Genomic DNA, 15,142 nt, shown 5'->3' with positions numbered 1-15,142 from the left:
ACAGACTGGCAAATTGGATTAAGAGTCAAGACCCATCAGTGTGCTGTGTTCAGGAAACCCATCTCACATGCAGAGACACACATAGGCTCAAGATAAAGGGATGGAGGAAGATCTACCAAGCAAATGGAATACAAAAAAAGGCAGGGGTTGCAATCCTAGTCTCTGATAAAACAGACTTTAAACCAACAAAGATCAAAAGAGTCAAAGAAGGCCATTACATAATGGTAAAGGGATCAATTCAACAAGAAGAGCTAACTGTCCTAATTATATATGCACCCAATACAGGAGCACCCAGATTCATAAAGCAAGTCCTGAGTGACCTACAAAGAGACTTAGACTCCCATATGATAATAATGGAAGACTTTAACACCCCACTGTCAACATTAGACAGATCAACGAGACAGAAAGTTAACAAGGATACCCAGGAATTGAACTCAGCTCTGCACCAAGCGGACCTAATAGACATCTGCAGAACTCTCCACCCCAAATCAACAGAATATACATTTTTTTCAGCACCACACCACACCTATTCCAAAATTGACCACATAGTTGGAAGTAAAGCTCTCCTCAGCAAATGTAAAAGAATAGAAATTATAACAAACTGTCTCTCAGACCACAGTGCAATCAAACTAGAACTCAGGATTAAGAAACTCACTCAAAACCGCTCAACTACATGGAAACTGAACAACCTGCTCCTGAATGACTACTGGGTACGTAACAAAATGAAGGCAGAAATAAAGATGTTCTTTGAAACCAACGAGAACAAAGACACAACATACCAGAATCTCTGGGACACATTCAAAGCAGTGTGTAGAGGGAAATTTATAGCACTAAATGCCCACAAGAGAAAGCAGGAAAGATCCAAAATTTTTTTTTTTTTGAGACTGTGTTTTGCTCTTGTTGCCCAGGCTGGAGTGCAATGGCACAATCTCGGTTCATTGCAACCTCTGCCTCCCCAGTTCAAGTGATTCTCCTGCCTCAGCCTCCCCAGTATCTGGAATTACAGGTGTATGCCACCATGCCTGGCTAATTTTTTTGTATTATTAGTAGAGACGTGGTTTCACCATTTTGGCCAGGCTGGTCTTGAACTCCTGACCTCACATGATCTGCACACCTTGGCCTCTGAAAGTGTTGGAATTACAGGCATGAGCCACCGCATCTGATTGCATTTTTTTTTTTTTTTTAAATCACTCTCTGTATTAGGCTAAATAATGACCCTAAAGATATCAGGTCCTATACCCTAGAGGCTGTTCTACCTCACATGGAAAAAGAGTCTTGCAGATGTGATTAATTTAAGGATGTTGTGATAGAGAGATTATCATGAATTATCTGGATGAGCCCTAAATGCGAATGTCCTTATAAAAGAGAGGTAAAGAGAGATTTCATAGACAGGAGAGAAAGCAATGTGACCACAAAGGCAAAGACTGCAGTGATGAGGCAACAAGGCAAGGAACGCCAACAGCCACCAAGAAATAGAAGAGGAAAGGAGTGGATCCTCCCCTATAACCTCTAGAGGAAGTGTGCCCCTCCTGATACCTTGATTTGGGCCCAACAATACTGATTCTGGACTTTTAGCCTTCAGAACTGTAAGAGAATAAATTTCTGTTGTCTTAAGCCACCAAGTCTCTGGTAATTTGTCACAGATGCCATAAGGCAACAAATACACTCTCTTAGAGCCATTTACTTTGAATTTCAATTATAATAAAAAGGAATTATCTTTCCCACCTACCGCACTTATCTGACTCAAGTTTCTTGAGAACACGTGGTGTATCAAGATCATATTTATATGCTCGGTGCCTAGCATGCTGCTTTGTACATAACAGGCACTCAATAAACATTTGTTAAATTATATTATTAAAATGCCAAGTATACAGAAAAGAATTAATATAGCAGGCCTGAGACTGCTATCCTTAGAAAGGCCTGTTACAACATTGTCCATGGCTAGCATCTGAGAATCTGGATTTCAGGAGAGTTCCCACCATTCCCAGTACTCATGAGAGTGGCTTACTGTCTGAACTGTTTGCGCAAACAATTTGGCTTATGCTGAATACCTGCTTTCCTTTTAGGGATCCGAACTTTTGGTACCTGCCAGGCAGAGGGTGCCTATATGACCAACCTCCACTATAAACAAGAGACTGTGCCCGGCCTGAATGCTATTGTATTCTAACATTATATTTTTCATCATAAGTATGCATAAAGTATCAGTAACTAACGTCTGTACATAGCTTATTAAAACAATTCTTCTATGGCTGGGTGCGGTGGCTCACGCCTGTAATCCCAGCACTTTGGGAGGCCAAGGCAGGTAGATCACCTGAGGTCAGGAGTTCAAGACCAGCCTGGCCAACCTGGTGAATCCCTGTCTCTACTACAAATACAAAAATTAGCTGGGTGTGGTGGTGGGCGCCTGTAATCCCAGTTACTTGGGAGGCTGAGGCAGGAGAATAGCTTGAGCCTAGGAGGTGGAGGTTGCAGTGAGCCGAGATCACGCCATTGCACTCCAGCCTGGGTGACAAGAGTGAGACTCTGTTTAAAAAAAAAAATTCTTCTATACAGGGACATATCAAAGGAAATAAAGGTAATGATATAGCTCAGTTTGTAAATTTTTCCTAAAGTTTTGAATGTTATATATGAAATATTAAAAATGAAAAAGTATACTACTTAGTAAAGCCAACAAGTTAGACCCTCACAATAATCTTCTTAAGTATCATTTTCTCAATTTCATTGATAAGAGACATTGAAGCCCAGAGATTTTTACCCAAGATCACACAGCTGGTGTCAGAACACTCTGGCTCCAATGCTGTCAACAATTTGCTCTACGAACTTGGTTAAAATACTTCATTTATTATTTTCTGTTTCCTTCTTATATAGAAATCATATCTCTGTATTCCATATATCTTATTATAATAGCCATATAATAAAATCAACATGAGATCAGGTGCAGTGGCTCACACCCATAATCTTAGCACTTTGAGAGGCTGAGGCAGGAGGAATGCTTGAGTCCAGGAGTTTGAGACCAGCCTGGGAAATATAGTAAGACCCCATCTCTATTTCTTTAAAAAATAATAAAATAAAGTAAATATGAAAGCATTTATAAAATGCTAAAGTAATACAACATACAAAGATACATAATTATATATAGTGAAGCTTTCCTCCATGGAAGGGGAAAGGGCCAGTGAAATTCTGGATGTTTTTCAGCAATTGCAACATTTTTTTCTGTGGAGGCCAAATCAAACCAAAAATACAGAGAGTGCTCAATCCATCTCTGAGGGCAGGCAAAATGAACCATATTCCATCTTCTATCTTCTTTTCTTCCCACATGTTTTTCCCTATTTCATGCCAATTTCATGCCATAATTCCATAATTCCTCAACACTCTATTACTCTTCTTCATCTGCGGCTTGTCTCTGTTCTTATATTCTCTTACCCACATGGGCTCTTTGCTCATCTCTCTAAATACCTGACTTATTTACTATCCTCTCATGACTTTCAATGACCTTCCAAAAAAAAAAAAGAAAGAAAGAAAGAAAGAAAGAAAGAAATCTGCTTATTTTCTCCATCTTCATTCTCAGGTTTCCTTCTTAATTATATACACTTAACCACGGAAGATAAGGCCAGAGACTTTAAACAAAAATCACATGAACCTTTGTTTGCATGTCTAAATTAGAGATAAATCAAGATTTCATTTATTCTATAGCCTCTTTTTGAGAGCTAACATGCAATGAGCTGGAAGTGGAACATGCTAACCACAGAGCTAATACAACTCAATCTGAATATTGGCAGTCAGCCGGGTAGTTAATGAAATTAAAAGCAAATTTTAAGGAAGAAGGTTAAATTTCTACTTGTTTAGATCACACTTGTAGGCAACAGAAGTGAACAGAAACCTTTAATCTTTGACAAAATTGTAGTATTGACCTATAATTAGGGATTTATATCTTAAAAAGATAAATACAATGTAAAAATATTGCAAGTCATGCTATAGAATATTAAGAGATTTAAAAATAAATAACACTGTCAGAAAAGAAAATGTTACAATAAAAAAGGAGGGCCTGACCTCCGCAAAAACAATTCCTGGATTTTTCACTTACCACTTCTTTGGCATCTTTAAGTTCTTCCTTTGCACTATTTGCTTTCCGTTGACCCACAAGTTGCTGCTGTCTTTAACATAAATAATTTCCCTTACCAGTTAGCCTCAAACCACTGCCCCCTCTCTACATTTCCTTTTACCACTCAGCTCTGAGAAAGATTACTTTGTGTTCCCTGTCTCTGTTTTCTCAATAACCATCTCACTCCCATAAAAAGTACTTCTGCCCCTCCACCCCACTGAAATCACAAAGGATCATCAGGCCTGCCAGAACCTCTTCTCCATTCTCAACATCACGGTGGCCTTGACATTACTAACTTCTTTCTCCTTTCCTACAGCCTTTCCAACTGACTTCTCTTCCTACTCATGTCTAGATTTCTTTAAAACTCTCAATCCTTCTGTCTTTCTTGCTCCATCTTCTTTTGTACAGTTCCAAATGAAACATAATGCCCAGATTTTTCTCCTTGGTCCCTTTTTTGTGTTTCATTTTTCCTCTTGAGGATCAGGTCCCACTCTGTGGAAGCTCTTTCTCCCATTCTTAAAAAACTGGTTCCTTCTCATTTGTCAAATCTCAGTTTAAATACAACCACTTTTTATAGGCTTTTGTTAGCATTCACATCTAAATTTGTTTTTCCTTATCCCACCAAACACAAACATACCATTAGTCTGCAGCACAGTACTTCGTTTCCTTCACAGTACTTATCATAATTTATAATTACAAAAATATATACTTGCTTATTTCTTGCCCTTCTCCTCAGTAAGCACAGGGGCCACATCTGCTTTGTTCACTACTGTATACCTGGCACACTGAAGACACTTATGAAATAACCAGCAAATAACTGAATATGTGACCTTATTCATTCCTACTGTATCAACTCTTATAAATGAAAGACTTTTAAAACCTATTGCTACTCCATCCTTGTCTCCAGAATTCCAAATATACCTTTGTAACGAACTGCTTGGCATTTACATGTGAATCTCATCCTACACCTAAAATTCATTATGGTGAAAATTCAACTTACACACTACCATTTTCTTTGCACAAAACTATGTTAGTATCTCAAACATAGCATACATTATAATCCGCTTTATTGTTATTTTCCGACTTGAGGTCATGAATTATCCTGTGTTCATCTTTGCCTTCCTCCTAGCATATAGCTCAGTCTGTGTATTCACCAAGTACTAAGAAAATGTTAAGGCACTGCTTCCAAGAATCCAAAGCCAACTAAATATTAACTTACCTTCCAGCTCCAGGCTCTGTCATTGCCAGTGCACCAATACATTTGCCTGCAGTCATCCGGGGAATAAAGTGCTTAATCTGTTCTTCTGAGCCATGGTTTGTAATATAGGACATGACAATACCTGAATGAATACTAAAACCTGGGCCTGAACAATTTGAATACGCTCTTAGAATGAAAAAAGAAGAAAAATTAGAGCACAAAATAGCAATTAAAAAACGACTATTATAACAACAATGCATTAAAGGTCCTATCAAATTGTTTGGTAGTGGCCTATCTCATCACAAACCTATGACATTCCTGAGTGTTTTCTCTTTTTGTTTTTACTAATTTTAAAATTTCTGGTTCCAACACAATAACAGTGGTCTACCAGAGTTCAATGAACACTTATTTAATTGAGAGATAAAATATTTTAAAATATGAATCACCTGCAGTTGTATTCCTCTAACACAGTGGAATAACTGTATTCCTCTAATTATCTTTGCCATGAGGATATATTCTAATAAGATGGAGTCTTGGTAAAACAAAGAAACAAAAGAACAAAAATAAAAAATAAAAAAGCAACAAATAGAAAAAAAGAAAAAAAAGGACCAAAAAACAAAACATGGAGTCATGGAGTGAATTTTGTACTTTGCTATTTTCTTGTAAAATTATGACACACATACACACACACAAATAAAAATTTAAAATTTAAAAATAAATTATGTGACACAACAAAATCCTATTTTTTACATATATTTTAATCTTAAATAGCTGCAAAATATTCCAAGTTGTTTATGTACTATAATTTACTTCTCCATTCTCCCACTGCTGGATGTGTAGATTGCTTCAACATTTGGAGAACTGTGACCTAACATGACAATGATTTCTGAACACAGCATCTATTTTTCCTATTAAATTATTTACTTAGGATAAATTCCCCAAAGTGGCATTCTATGTCAAAGAGCAGGAACATATTTTTTTAAATATGTTTTCACCTTTTCATTCCCCCTAAAATTTATTATTCTAATTTATAATGCCACCAATAGTGTATGTCACTTTCACTGCAGTCTTGTCAGCACTGGGTATTAGGATTTTTCATTTTCACTAATATTATAGATACTCAAAATGATACTTCCAGATCAGTTTAATTTGCATTTGATTGTTACTAAGGATGAACTTTTCTCATTCAAAAAAACCTATTTGCATTTCTTTTTGGATGAATTATTGCTTCAAATCTTTGCCCATTTTTCAACTGCAATCTTTATTTGTTCTTGTATATTAAAATTCTAGTATATTTGATGGAAATATATTTCTACTCTGCTGTTCTCTTTCAAATATCTTTTCTAAGGGGGAAAAGTAACCATAAGCATTGACAGGAAAAAAAAAAAACTATCTCTTTGATTTTCAATAGTACCTATTTCGGCAACTTAAAAGGATTTTCCTATTATCCCACATTCAAAAAATGTGCAAGAGTGCATGAGGGGTATAATCTTTTACATTTTACACTGAATTTTCAATCTTCCAAGATTAGAAAACGTTTATTTGTTTGTTTGGTCATTTCAGAAAGGTGAGTGGTGTGTTTACAAAACAAGACTCAACCTTAAAGGTGTCCATACTTACTGCTCCTCCCAGACAATAGCTGCGGAGTACAAATCCCCTCCAATTCCACCAAGATGCTCTGCAATATTGACACCAAGCAGTCCTTGTTTTCCAGCTTTTTCCCAAACCTCCCTACTTACTTCTCCAGCTTTCTCCCATCTGCAAATAACAAATATTTTAAATTCAGAGAATTTTTAAATATTATTTAAATGGCCACAACTTTGAACTTATGAATGATTTTGTGCAGAAATGCATTCTTAATTTAAGGTAATTATTTACATTAGCCATATGCTTCTATTTGCCTCTGACTCTTTTATCACTTCTCTTCCTCCTTTTTCTGCTTTTTTTTTGAGACAGGGCTGTCACCCAGGCTGGTGTGCAGTGGCACAATCATGGATCACTGCAGCCTCAAAATCCTGGGTTCAAGCAATCCTCCCACCTCAGCCTCTTGAGCAGCTAAGACTTCAGGCACCTGCCACAAGGCCAGGCTAATTAAAAAAAATTTTTTTTTGTAGAGACAGTGTCTTATTATGTTGCCCAGGCTGGTCGTGAACTCCTGGCCTCAAGTAGTCCTCAAACCTTAGCCTCCCAAATCGCTAGGATTACAGGTATGAGCCACTGCACCCAGCCCTCTCCTCTTATTCATATTTGCCATTGTCTTTCCCCATCTTGACTATTTATTGGACTTGAAAATTATACTCACTGATATTCATTGATGTAGTTTTGCTCAGCTGGTACTCTTACATGCAAGCTTAGTTATGGCATGTTGTCATGGGAATTTGCCTAACCTGTATTGTAAAAGGCAATTCTCCTTGGCATATTTCCTTAAAGTGCTGAACTTATGGGACAAACATACAAAAGCTGACAAAGTAGGGCACCTCATTACAGTTTAAATAGGAAGAACAGGAGAGCAGAAGCACCTTGCACCATAGCTCTATATCAAATTAACTTCTGAAAACATTAGACATTTGTGTAAGGTAGGCAACCTCAGGTTTTCTTCTTTAAAAATGAGAATGGCAGAATGAGGAAACAGATGGCTAGTTGGAGATAGTGAAAAAATATCTGAGACTTTTTGTATTTTTAAGTGGATTATAGTTAGTAAGATATGGGGTATTTGAAGATACTGACACCACAAAAATTTTTAAGACTTGGATTATCATGTGTGTTTTGAATACAGTTCTTGCTTAAAGTAGCTTTGGAAATATTTTTATTATTGACTTAAAATTTTTCAGCTCCTATTATTTTATTTCACAGCCTTCTTAACATTTTTTCTGGAACAAAATTTAAAAGCAGTGAAGAAATAAACAAAAGCGATCCTACCAGAGCAAAGTGTACTATGTGTCTCTTTTCTTTAATAAGCTGGTTGAAGCCCGATGCGGTGGTTCACATCTGTAATCCCAGCACTTTGGGAGGCTAAGGCAGGAGGATCACTTGAGCCCAGAAGTTCAAGGCTGCAGTGAGCTATGATCATGCCCCTGCACTCCAGCCTCGGCAACACAGTGAGACCATGTCTTAAAAAACACACAAACACACAAACAAACAAACCCTCAAAAAACAGAAGCTAGTTGCTTTTCACCAAAGACTAATCATGGCTTCTGGCTTCTGAGTTTAGCTTATTTTGGTCATTCTTACCAAGAAGGTATTAGTAAAAACCTAATGGAAGTTACTTTTAATGCTATTTTAAAACCATTCTGAATGTTGTAAAGAACAGATGTCTCTGTACTTTATGGCAGTTCAACTTACAATAATTTTACTTATGATGGTGCAAAAGCAATACACATTCAGTCGAAAACATGCTTACTTCAAGTAGCCATATAACCATTTTGTTTTTCACTTTCATTAGAATATTGAATATAGTACATGAGTTATTTAATACTTTACTACAAAGTAGACATTGTGTTAGATGATTTTGCCTAACTGTAGGCTTATGTAATTGTTTTGAGCATGTTTAATGTAGGCTGGCCTAAACTATGGCATTTAGTAGGCTAGGTGTGTAAAACCTCACAAACCTATGATGTTCCTGAACCATTTCTCTCTTCATTTTTACTAATCTTCTGAATTCTGCTTCTAACATAATAACAGTGCTGAGAATTTTTTTGTTTTTATAATAACATAAGAACAGTGTTAACATAATAACAATGCATTTTTGACTTATGATATTTTCAACTTGTAACCCCATACTAAATTGAGGAGCATCTGTACTAGCATTGAGTGAATTTTGAAAATGAAGCAAAATCTTATTGTAATAGAAATGATAAGTTTCCGGTCAATAAAATAATAGTAATTAATTAATCAAGAACTATCCAGAGGTAACCAATTGCTTACCAAGGTTTGCATTGTGCTGACTTTTTGGGTTTTTACAGTTTAATTAATTCATGAAGCAGAAAAAGAAAGACTATGAAATTGACTAGTATTTTGTTACCACTTACCCATGGTTTTCAAAAATACTACTCTTAGACTAAGTTGGAAATTTTCAAATTTTCTTATTTGTGTATAGCACATTTTAAAATTCATTTAAAAAGCTCTAAGAATCCTGGGATCTTATAGTGTTATGGTGAAGAGCAGTAAAAATGTTAATAAAGCCCTGAACATACTATGTTTTCTGTATAGCAATATATGGCATTCTAGGAAATGGTCCTATCATACCCCTAGTATACATTACATTAGAGGAAAATGTGCCACTTACTCTGAGTGATGAGGAATCACTTCTTCTTGGAAAAACTTCCTTACACTTTTCCGGAAAATGTCATGCTCTGGAGAAAAGATTCTTCGAATTCCTATATCTGTTAATTTTTTAGCAGAAGGAGTTTCTAGACGTTCTTCCCCTCCGGAATGAGAACATCTTAAAAAAAATATATGCAACAGGAAAAGTAAGTGAAATGTTACTCTTCATATCCAAATTAGTGCCACTGAACAACATGGATTTCTTTCACAGAGAAACTTGAGAGGCAAGTAGAAAGAGTTTGAATTATGACAAAGCTGGGTTCAAATTTGAGTGCCACCACTTTTGATGGAATCTACCTCATGTAGCTGGAATTAAGAAGTACCTTATCATTATTCAACTCAGTCTTTATCTCCAAATCCTTAAAGAAGATGATGCCTAGAACTAACCACAGGTCTGACTTGAGGTGAAATGCAGTATTGTCAGGTGACATATGGATTACATTATGTAAAATTCAAATAGTACAATAGAGTAATACTGATAAATTTTCATATCATGTACAATGTTTAAAATAATGTAAAGCCTCCAAAATTAGTATTTTAACCAGATTCACACAATTTCAAATTGCAGGTGTATAAGATGCAAACCATGTTGATGTAATCACCACATTACAAACCCAATCTGGGTGGAGATAAAAATACCCATCAATCTCTGATAAAGATTCTGTAAAATGGAATTATTTAAGACCTACTCCCATCCCTCCCACACCAAGTCTCAAATGAGACTCTTTTGTAGTTCCTTTAGTTCAGTGGTCTTCAGCCTTTTTTACCCTTGAAGTACCCCTGAAAAAAATTTTGAAAATCTATGCATCATTTTGTACATTTTCAAGTTCACATCTAAAAAACTTATCATATATTCAAATCTTGCCAAAGGATGCTTTTTCTATTTTGCATTAAATTCCAATTTAGTGTATTTCTTCCTTAGTTGGACCCTGCCTTTTCTTTTCTAGTCCTTACCCAGAAAAGATCTATTTCATGTAACTAATCAAAGTAGACTTAAAGGGTTTTTAAAAAAATAACTTTTTACTATTACATGTTTCTTCCTATTTTTTTTCGTTTGTTTGTTTGAGACGGAGTCTGGCTCTGTTGCCCAGGCTGGAATGCAGTGGTGCAGTCTTGGCTCACTGCAACCTTCGCCTTCCTGGTTCAAGCCATTCTTCTGCCTCAGCCTCTGTAGTAGCTGAGATTGCAGGCGCCTGCCACACATACCCAGCTAAGTTTTGTATTTTTAGTAGAGACGGGGTTTCACTATGTTGACCAGGTTGGTTTTGAACTCTTGACCTCAAGTGATACACCCATCTCGGCCTCCAAAGGGCTGGGACTACAGGCATGAGCTATTGCGCCCAGTTGCTATTACAACCTATTTCTAAGGTTTCCCTAATTATCATTTTTTTGTGGCTTATTCATTCATTTAGTTAGCAAATATTTATGAGCGCCAATTCTGTGCCAGGCACTGTTCTAGTAACTTGGGATACAATAACAAACAAAGGACTAAGATGAGGACAAAGATCTTGGCTTTTAAGCTTACATTCTAACAAAGGGAGACTGAATAAACAATAAACTATAGATATGCAAATTATATAATACCTTAGATGGTGGTAAGTATTATAGAAAAAGAAAAGTAGAGAAGGGATCAGGAGTATGTGCCTGCGGGGAGGCAGAGACAGAGAGGTTGCCGTATGAAATAATGTAGTAGGTGGGGCTTGGTGGCTCACACCTGTAATCCCAGTACTTTGGGAGGCCGAAGCATGAGGATTGCTTAAGCTGAGGAGTTTGAAACCAGTCTGGGCAGCATAGTGAGCCCTGTCACTAAAAACAAACAAAAAAAAGAAAAAGAAAAAAGAAAAGAAAAAGAAAAAAAAATACTGCAGTCAGGGTAGGGTAAACCAGAAAGGTGAGATTTGAGCAAACCCTTGAAGGTGATAGAGTTAGCCAGGCATACCTCTAGAATAAAAGAGTTTTAGGACAAAAGAACAACTAGAGCAAAGGCTGTATGTCTGAACAGTGTCTGATGTGTTCTAGAAAGAGCAAGGAGGCAAGTGTAGCCAGAGTGGGCTGAGAAGAGTAGATGAAGCCAGAGATTCTAGGAAGAAGGGATAACAGGGGACCAGGACATGCAGGGGACCTTGACCATTGTCCTCTTGCATCAAATAAACTAACATCTACTTTATCCCTATAATGGAAATGATCGGCTCCTTTTTCTTGCTAGTAGAGATAAAACTATAAAGCACGTATTTGTCCATATAGATTTTCCATACTTGAGAGTTTCCCTCAGAAAAAATATATGCTGAGATTAGGAAACTGGAGCTGTAAGACACTGAATCATTTGTCAACATAATAAGTAAATAATAGAGCCAGAATTTAAAATCGAGTCTTACTGGATATTAAAATTGAATAGCCTATACTGTGTTAAGGAAATCTCTGCAATATTTTTAAGTAAAATACATAAAGACACAGGACAGCAAAAGAAATGCCAAAAGAATAAAGACTTTCAGGTCAGTCAAAGGTGGTCAAGAGAGAATACGCAGAGGGAAGAAAATCAAAACACTTGGCAGGGAGTTTATTGCAACACGTATTTCTCAGTCTAAAGATGAAGAAATCTGTAATGGAAAAATTGGCATTTTTTTCTCTAAGGCAATAAACTGCAACTAATCTTATTGGCTAGGCTATTATTTTTTTTTTAAGTCTCCTACATTTTAAAAGGGAGACAATCTCCACCAGCACCTTCCACACATTTATAACCTGGAAGCTGGTTATAAATACACAATCTCAGGGCCCATCCCAGACCCACTGAATCAGAAGCTGTATTTTAACAAGATTCCCAGATGATTCCTTTGCACATTAAAGGTCAAAAAGCTGTTACAACAAAACTGTAGCCCCCCAGCCCATTCAGAGGGTCTCTCAGGTCTCCCTTTTTCCAGTGTTCTCTACGTCAGGCCTCTGAGCCCAAGCTAAGCCATCATATCCCCCGTGACCTGCACGTACACATCCAGATGACCAGTTCCTGCCTTAACTGATGACATTCCACCACAAAAGAAGTGAAAATGGCCTGTTCCTGCTTTAACTGATGACATTGTCTTGTGAAATTCCTTCTCCTGGCTCATCCTGGCTCAAAAGCTCCCCCACTGAGTACCTTGTGACCCCCCACTCCTGCCCACCAGAGAACAACCCCCCTTTTTCCTTTACCTACCCAAATCCTATAAAACGTCCCCACCCCATCTCCCTTCCCTGACTCTCTTTTCGGATTCAGCCCTCCTGCACCCAGGTGAAATAAACAGCCATGTTGCTCACACAAAGCCTGTTTGGTGGTCTCTTCACACCAACGCCCATGAAACTCTATCTGAGGGTAGATTTTCTTGCCATGCTTCAATCAAACTAACTTACACCAGTGGATAATACAGAAGCAGATGTAGTTATCTGGTTATCTTTTATTATGCCAGACATTAAGGGAGTTGTAAAAATGTAAAACAATGTCACTCTTTTCACTTTTTTTCTGTTTGTTTAGGAAAAGTTATTTTTCATAAAAACTGTTATTTATGTTAACATGTAATGAGCTTCTTATTGTAACTTTTAAATAAACTAAATATTTGTAAAATTTCTCAGTTATGTAGATACCTTTTGATAACGACAGACAGATAGATATAACCTACATAAACATTTGAGGTCCTGTAAGTTTAAGAGCATAAGGGCTGTTATCAAAAAGTTTGAGGCAGCACTTTGGGAGGCCGAGGTGGGCAGATCACGAGGTCAGGAGTTCGAGCCCAGCCTGGTCAATATGGTGAAACCCCTGTCTCTACTAAAAAGATCAGCCGGGTGTGGTGGAGCGTGCCTGTAGTCCCAGCTACTCAGGAAAGCTGAGGCAGGAGAATTGCTTGAACACGGGAGGCGGAGGTTGCAGCAGTGAGCCAAGATCGCGCCACTGCACTCCAGCCTGGGCTACATACAGAGTGAGACTCCGTCTCAAAAAAAAAAAAAAAAAAAAAAAGTTTGAGGATCACTGTCTTATAATGTTCCAAGGAAGAGTTAAGTATGTATCCTAAAGAAAAGTCACCTTCTCAATGACGTCTTCCCAAATCTCCCCAGGAAAAGTAGGCATTTTGTTTCATAGCTCTCAAAGAAAATTAGAGTACCTTACACCAATGCCGTCATTCGCAAATTTGCCAGTTCCTTCACCCTTATTAAATAATGAATTCTCCATGCTTCCAATTTGTTTACCCAGTGAATAGATTTTATGCATCAGACAGTATCTGAAACTTTTGATCATATTATAAACACCACCTTAGTAGTCACTGAACTACTTAGACTCTTCATTAATCCTCTGTAGTTAGATTTGTTGATAAATCTAAAGCTAATTTCTTTGTTTAATGGAACCCTCGCCAGGTCATTTCTAGTCCAGCTTGTCCTGGACACTTCTGGTCCGCGCCGCAGCCCGGGCACTGAGTCCGGGTCCCAAGTTCACTACCGCGCGGCGAGTCTAAGCCGTGGGGAATGCCGGGTTCACAGCTCAAACCGGGACATAGATCGCAGCCCGCGCTCCTGCAGCCGGGCCCAGGGGGTGACCACCTCCTCCCAAAACGCAGGCTCCCCGGTCCCACTGCAGACCGCTGAACTAGACGGGCTGGATTGGGGCTCCGGAATGAGCTTCTGGAGAAATCTTTCGGCTTTCCTCGACGTGGGCTCGGCGGTCTGTTCTCGGGGCGGCACGGCTGACACCCCTTTTTCCTCCGCCCCGAAGCTGGTTGCACCCAGTCCGCGGCATCCAGGAAAGGAGGCCAGCTCTAGCCCCGCGCCGGAGTGGCGGAGCACTCCCAGCCGCGCGCGCACCGCCCCGCTTCAAGCCAGCGACAGGAGTGACTCGCTGCCCCGCCCCACAGCCTCCGGGCCTGCAGCCGCGGAAGTCCCGGCTGGCACTCACCGCGCGGGGGGCAGCGGGCGCGGCGCACAGTGGCCGCCCAGGACGCGTAGAGACCCTCGGAGAAGGCGCGCGGCCATGTCCGAAACACTAGGGGCGGCGGGGCGACGGAGGCGACTCGGGGCAGGGTCCCCGCGAGGGAAGACGATCAGCTGAGGCGTCCACCTGTGGTGTCCTCCCAAAAAAGCGCTCGCACACGCCCTGATAAAGGCGCTGCGCGCGCTCTTCCGGAGCCCCAACGACACCACAGGCTGGTCGCGAGGGAACACGCCCCTCTTGGCTGTCAGCAATAGGATTTTACAGCGAAACTGCTGCCTTTGCTTGCAGCATTCTTTCTTGTTTATCTAAGCAGCTCTGAGCCTTTTTAGAGTCCTGAAGCGCTTTGAGTAACGGATGAAAGCTATGGAGCCCCCAAATACGCGCAAATACCTAACCATAAAAATGTACATGAAGTTTATTTTGTAACGTTGGAAACTGATTTACTTAAAGTGGGCAACTGAATAGTTTGAGCAAACCCTTGGAGGTGATAGAGTTAGCCAGGCATAGCTCTGGGAGCCCGTGCTATTTATTGGTAATAGCAAGTAGAACGAATTAATCCGCTACAGGATTT

General features: G+C 39.0%; 1 protein-coding gene across 1 annotated transcript in view; it reads right to left on the bottom strand.

The window, feature by feature from the left end:
* The window catches only part of ACADL (acyl-CoA dehydrogenase long chain), a 41,056-nt gene extending 26,255 nt beyond the window's left edge, over positions 1-14,801 (bottom strand). Inside the window, exons 1-4 of the mRNA XM_032754672.2 lie at positions 14,536-14,801; positions 9,586-9,741; positions 6,921-7,058; positions 5,322-5,486 (exon numbers count right to left, since the gene is read on the bottom strand). Coding sequence (XP_032610563.1) covers positions 5,322-5,486; positions 6,921-7,058; positions 9,586-9,741; positions 14,536-14,612 — 536 coding nt within the window. The 5' untranslated portion in view covers positions 14,613-14,801. The remainder of the gene's footprint in view (positions 1-5,321; positions 5,487-6,920; positions 7,059-9,585; positions 9,742-14,535) is intronic.
* Positions 14,802-15,142: the final 341 nt, after the last annotated feature.

This window comes from Hylobates moloch, unplaced genomic scaffold, assembly GCF_009828535.3.
Source record: "Hylobates moloch isolate HMO894 unplaced genomic scaffold, HMol_V3 SCAFFOLD_1, whole genome shotgun sequence".
In the NCBI taxonomy this organism is placed as follows: Eukaryota; Metazoa; Chordata; class Mammalia; order Primates; family Hylobatidae; genus Hylobates; species Hylobates moloch.
The sequence above is the reverse complement of the archived record's forward strand: the minus strand, read 5'-3'. Positions and strand labels throughout refer to the sequence as shown.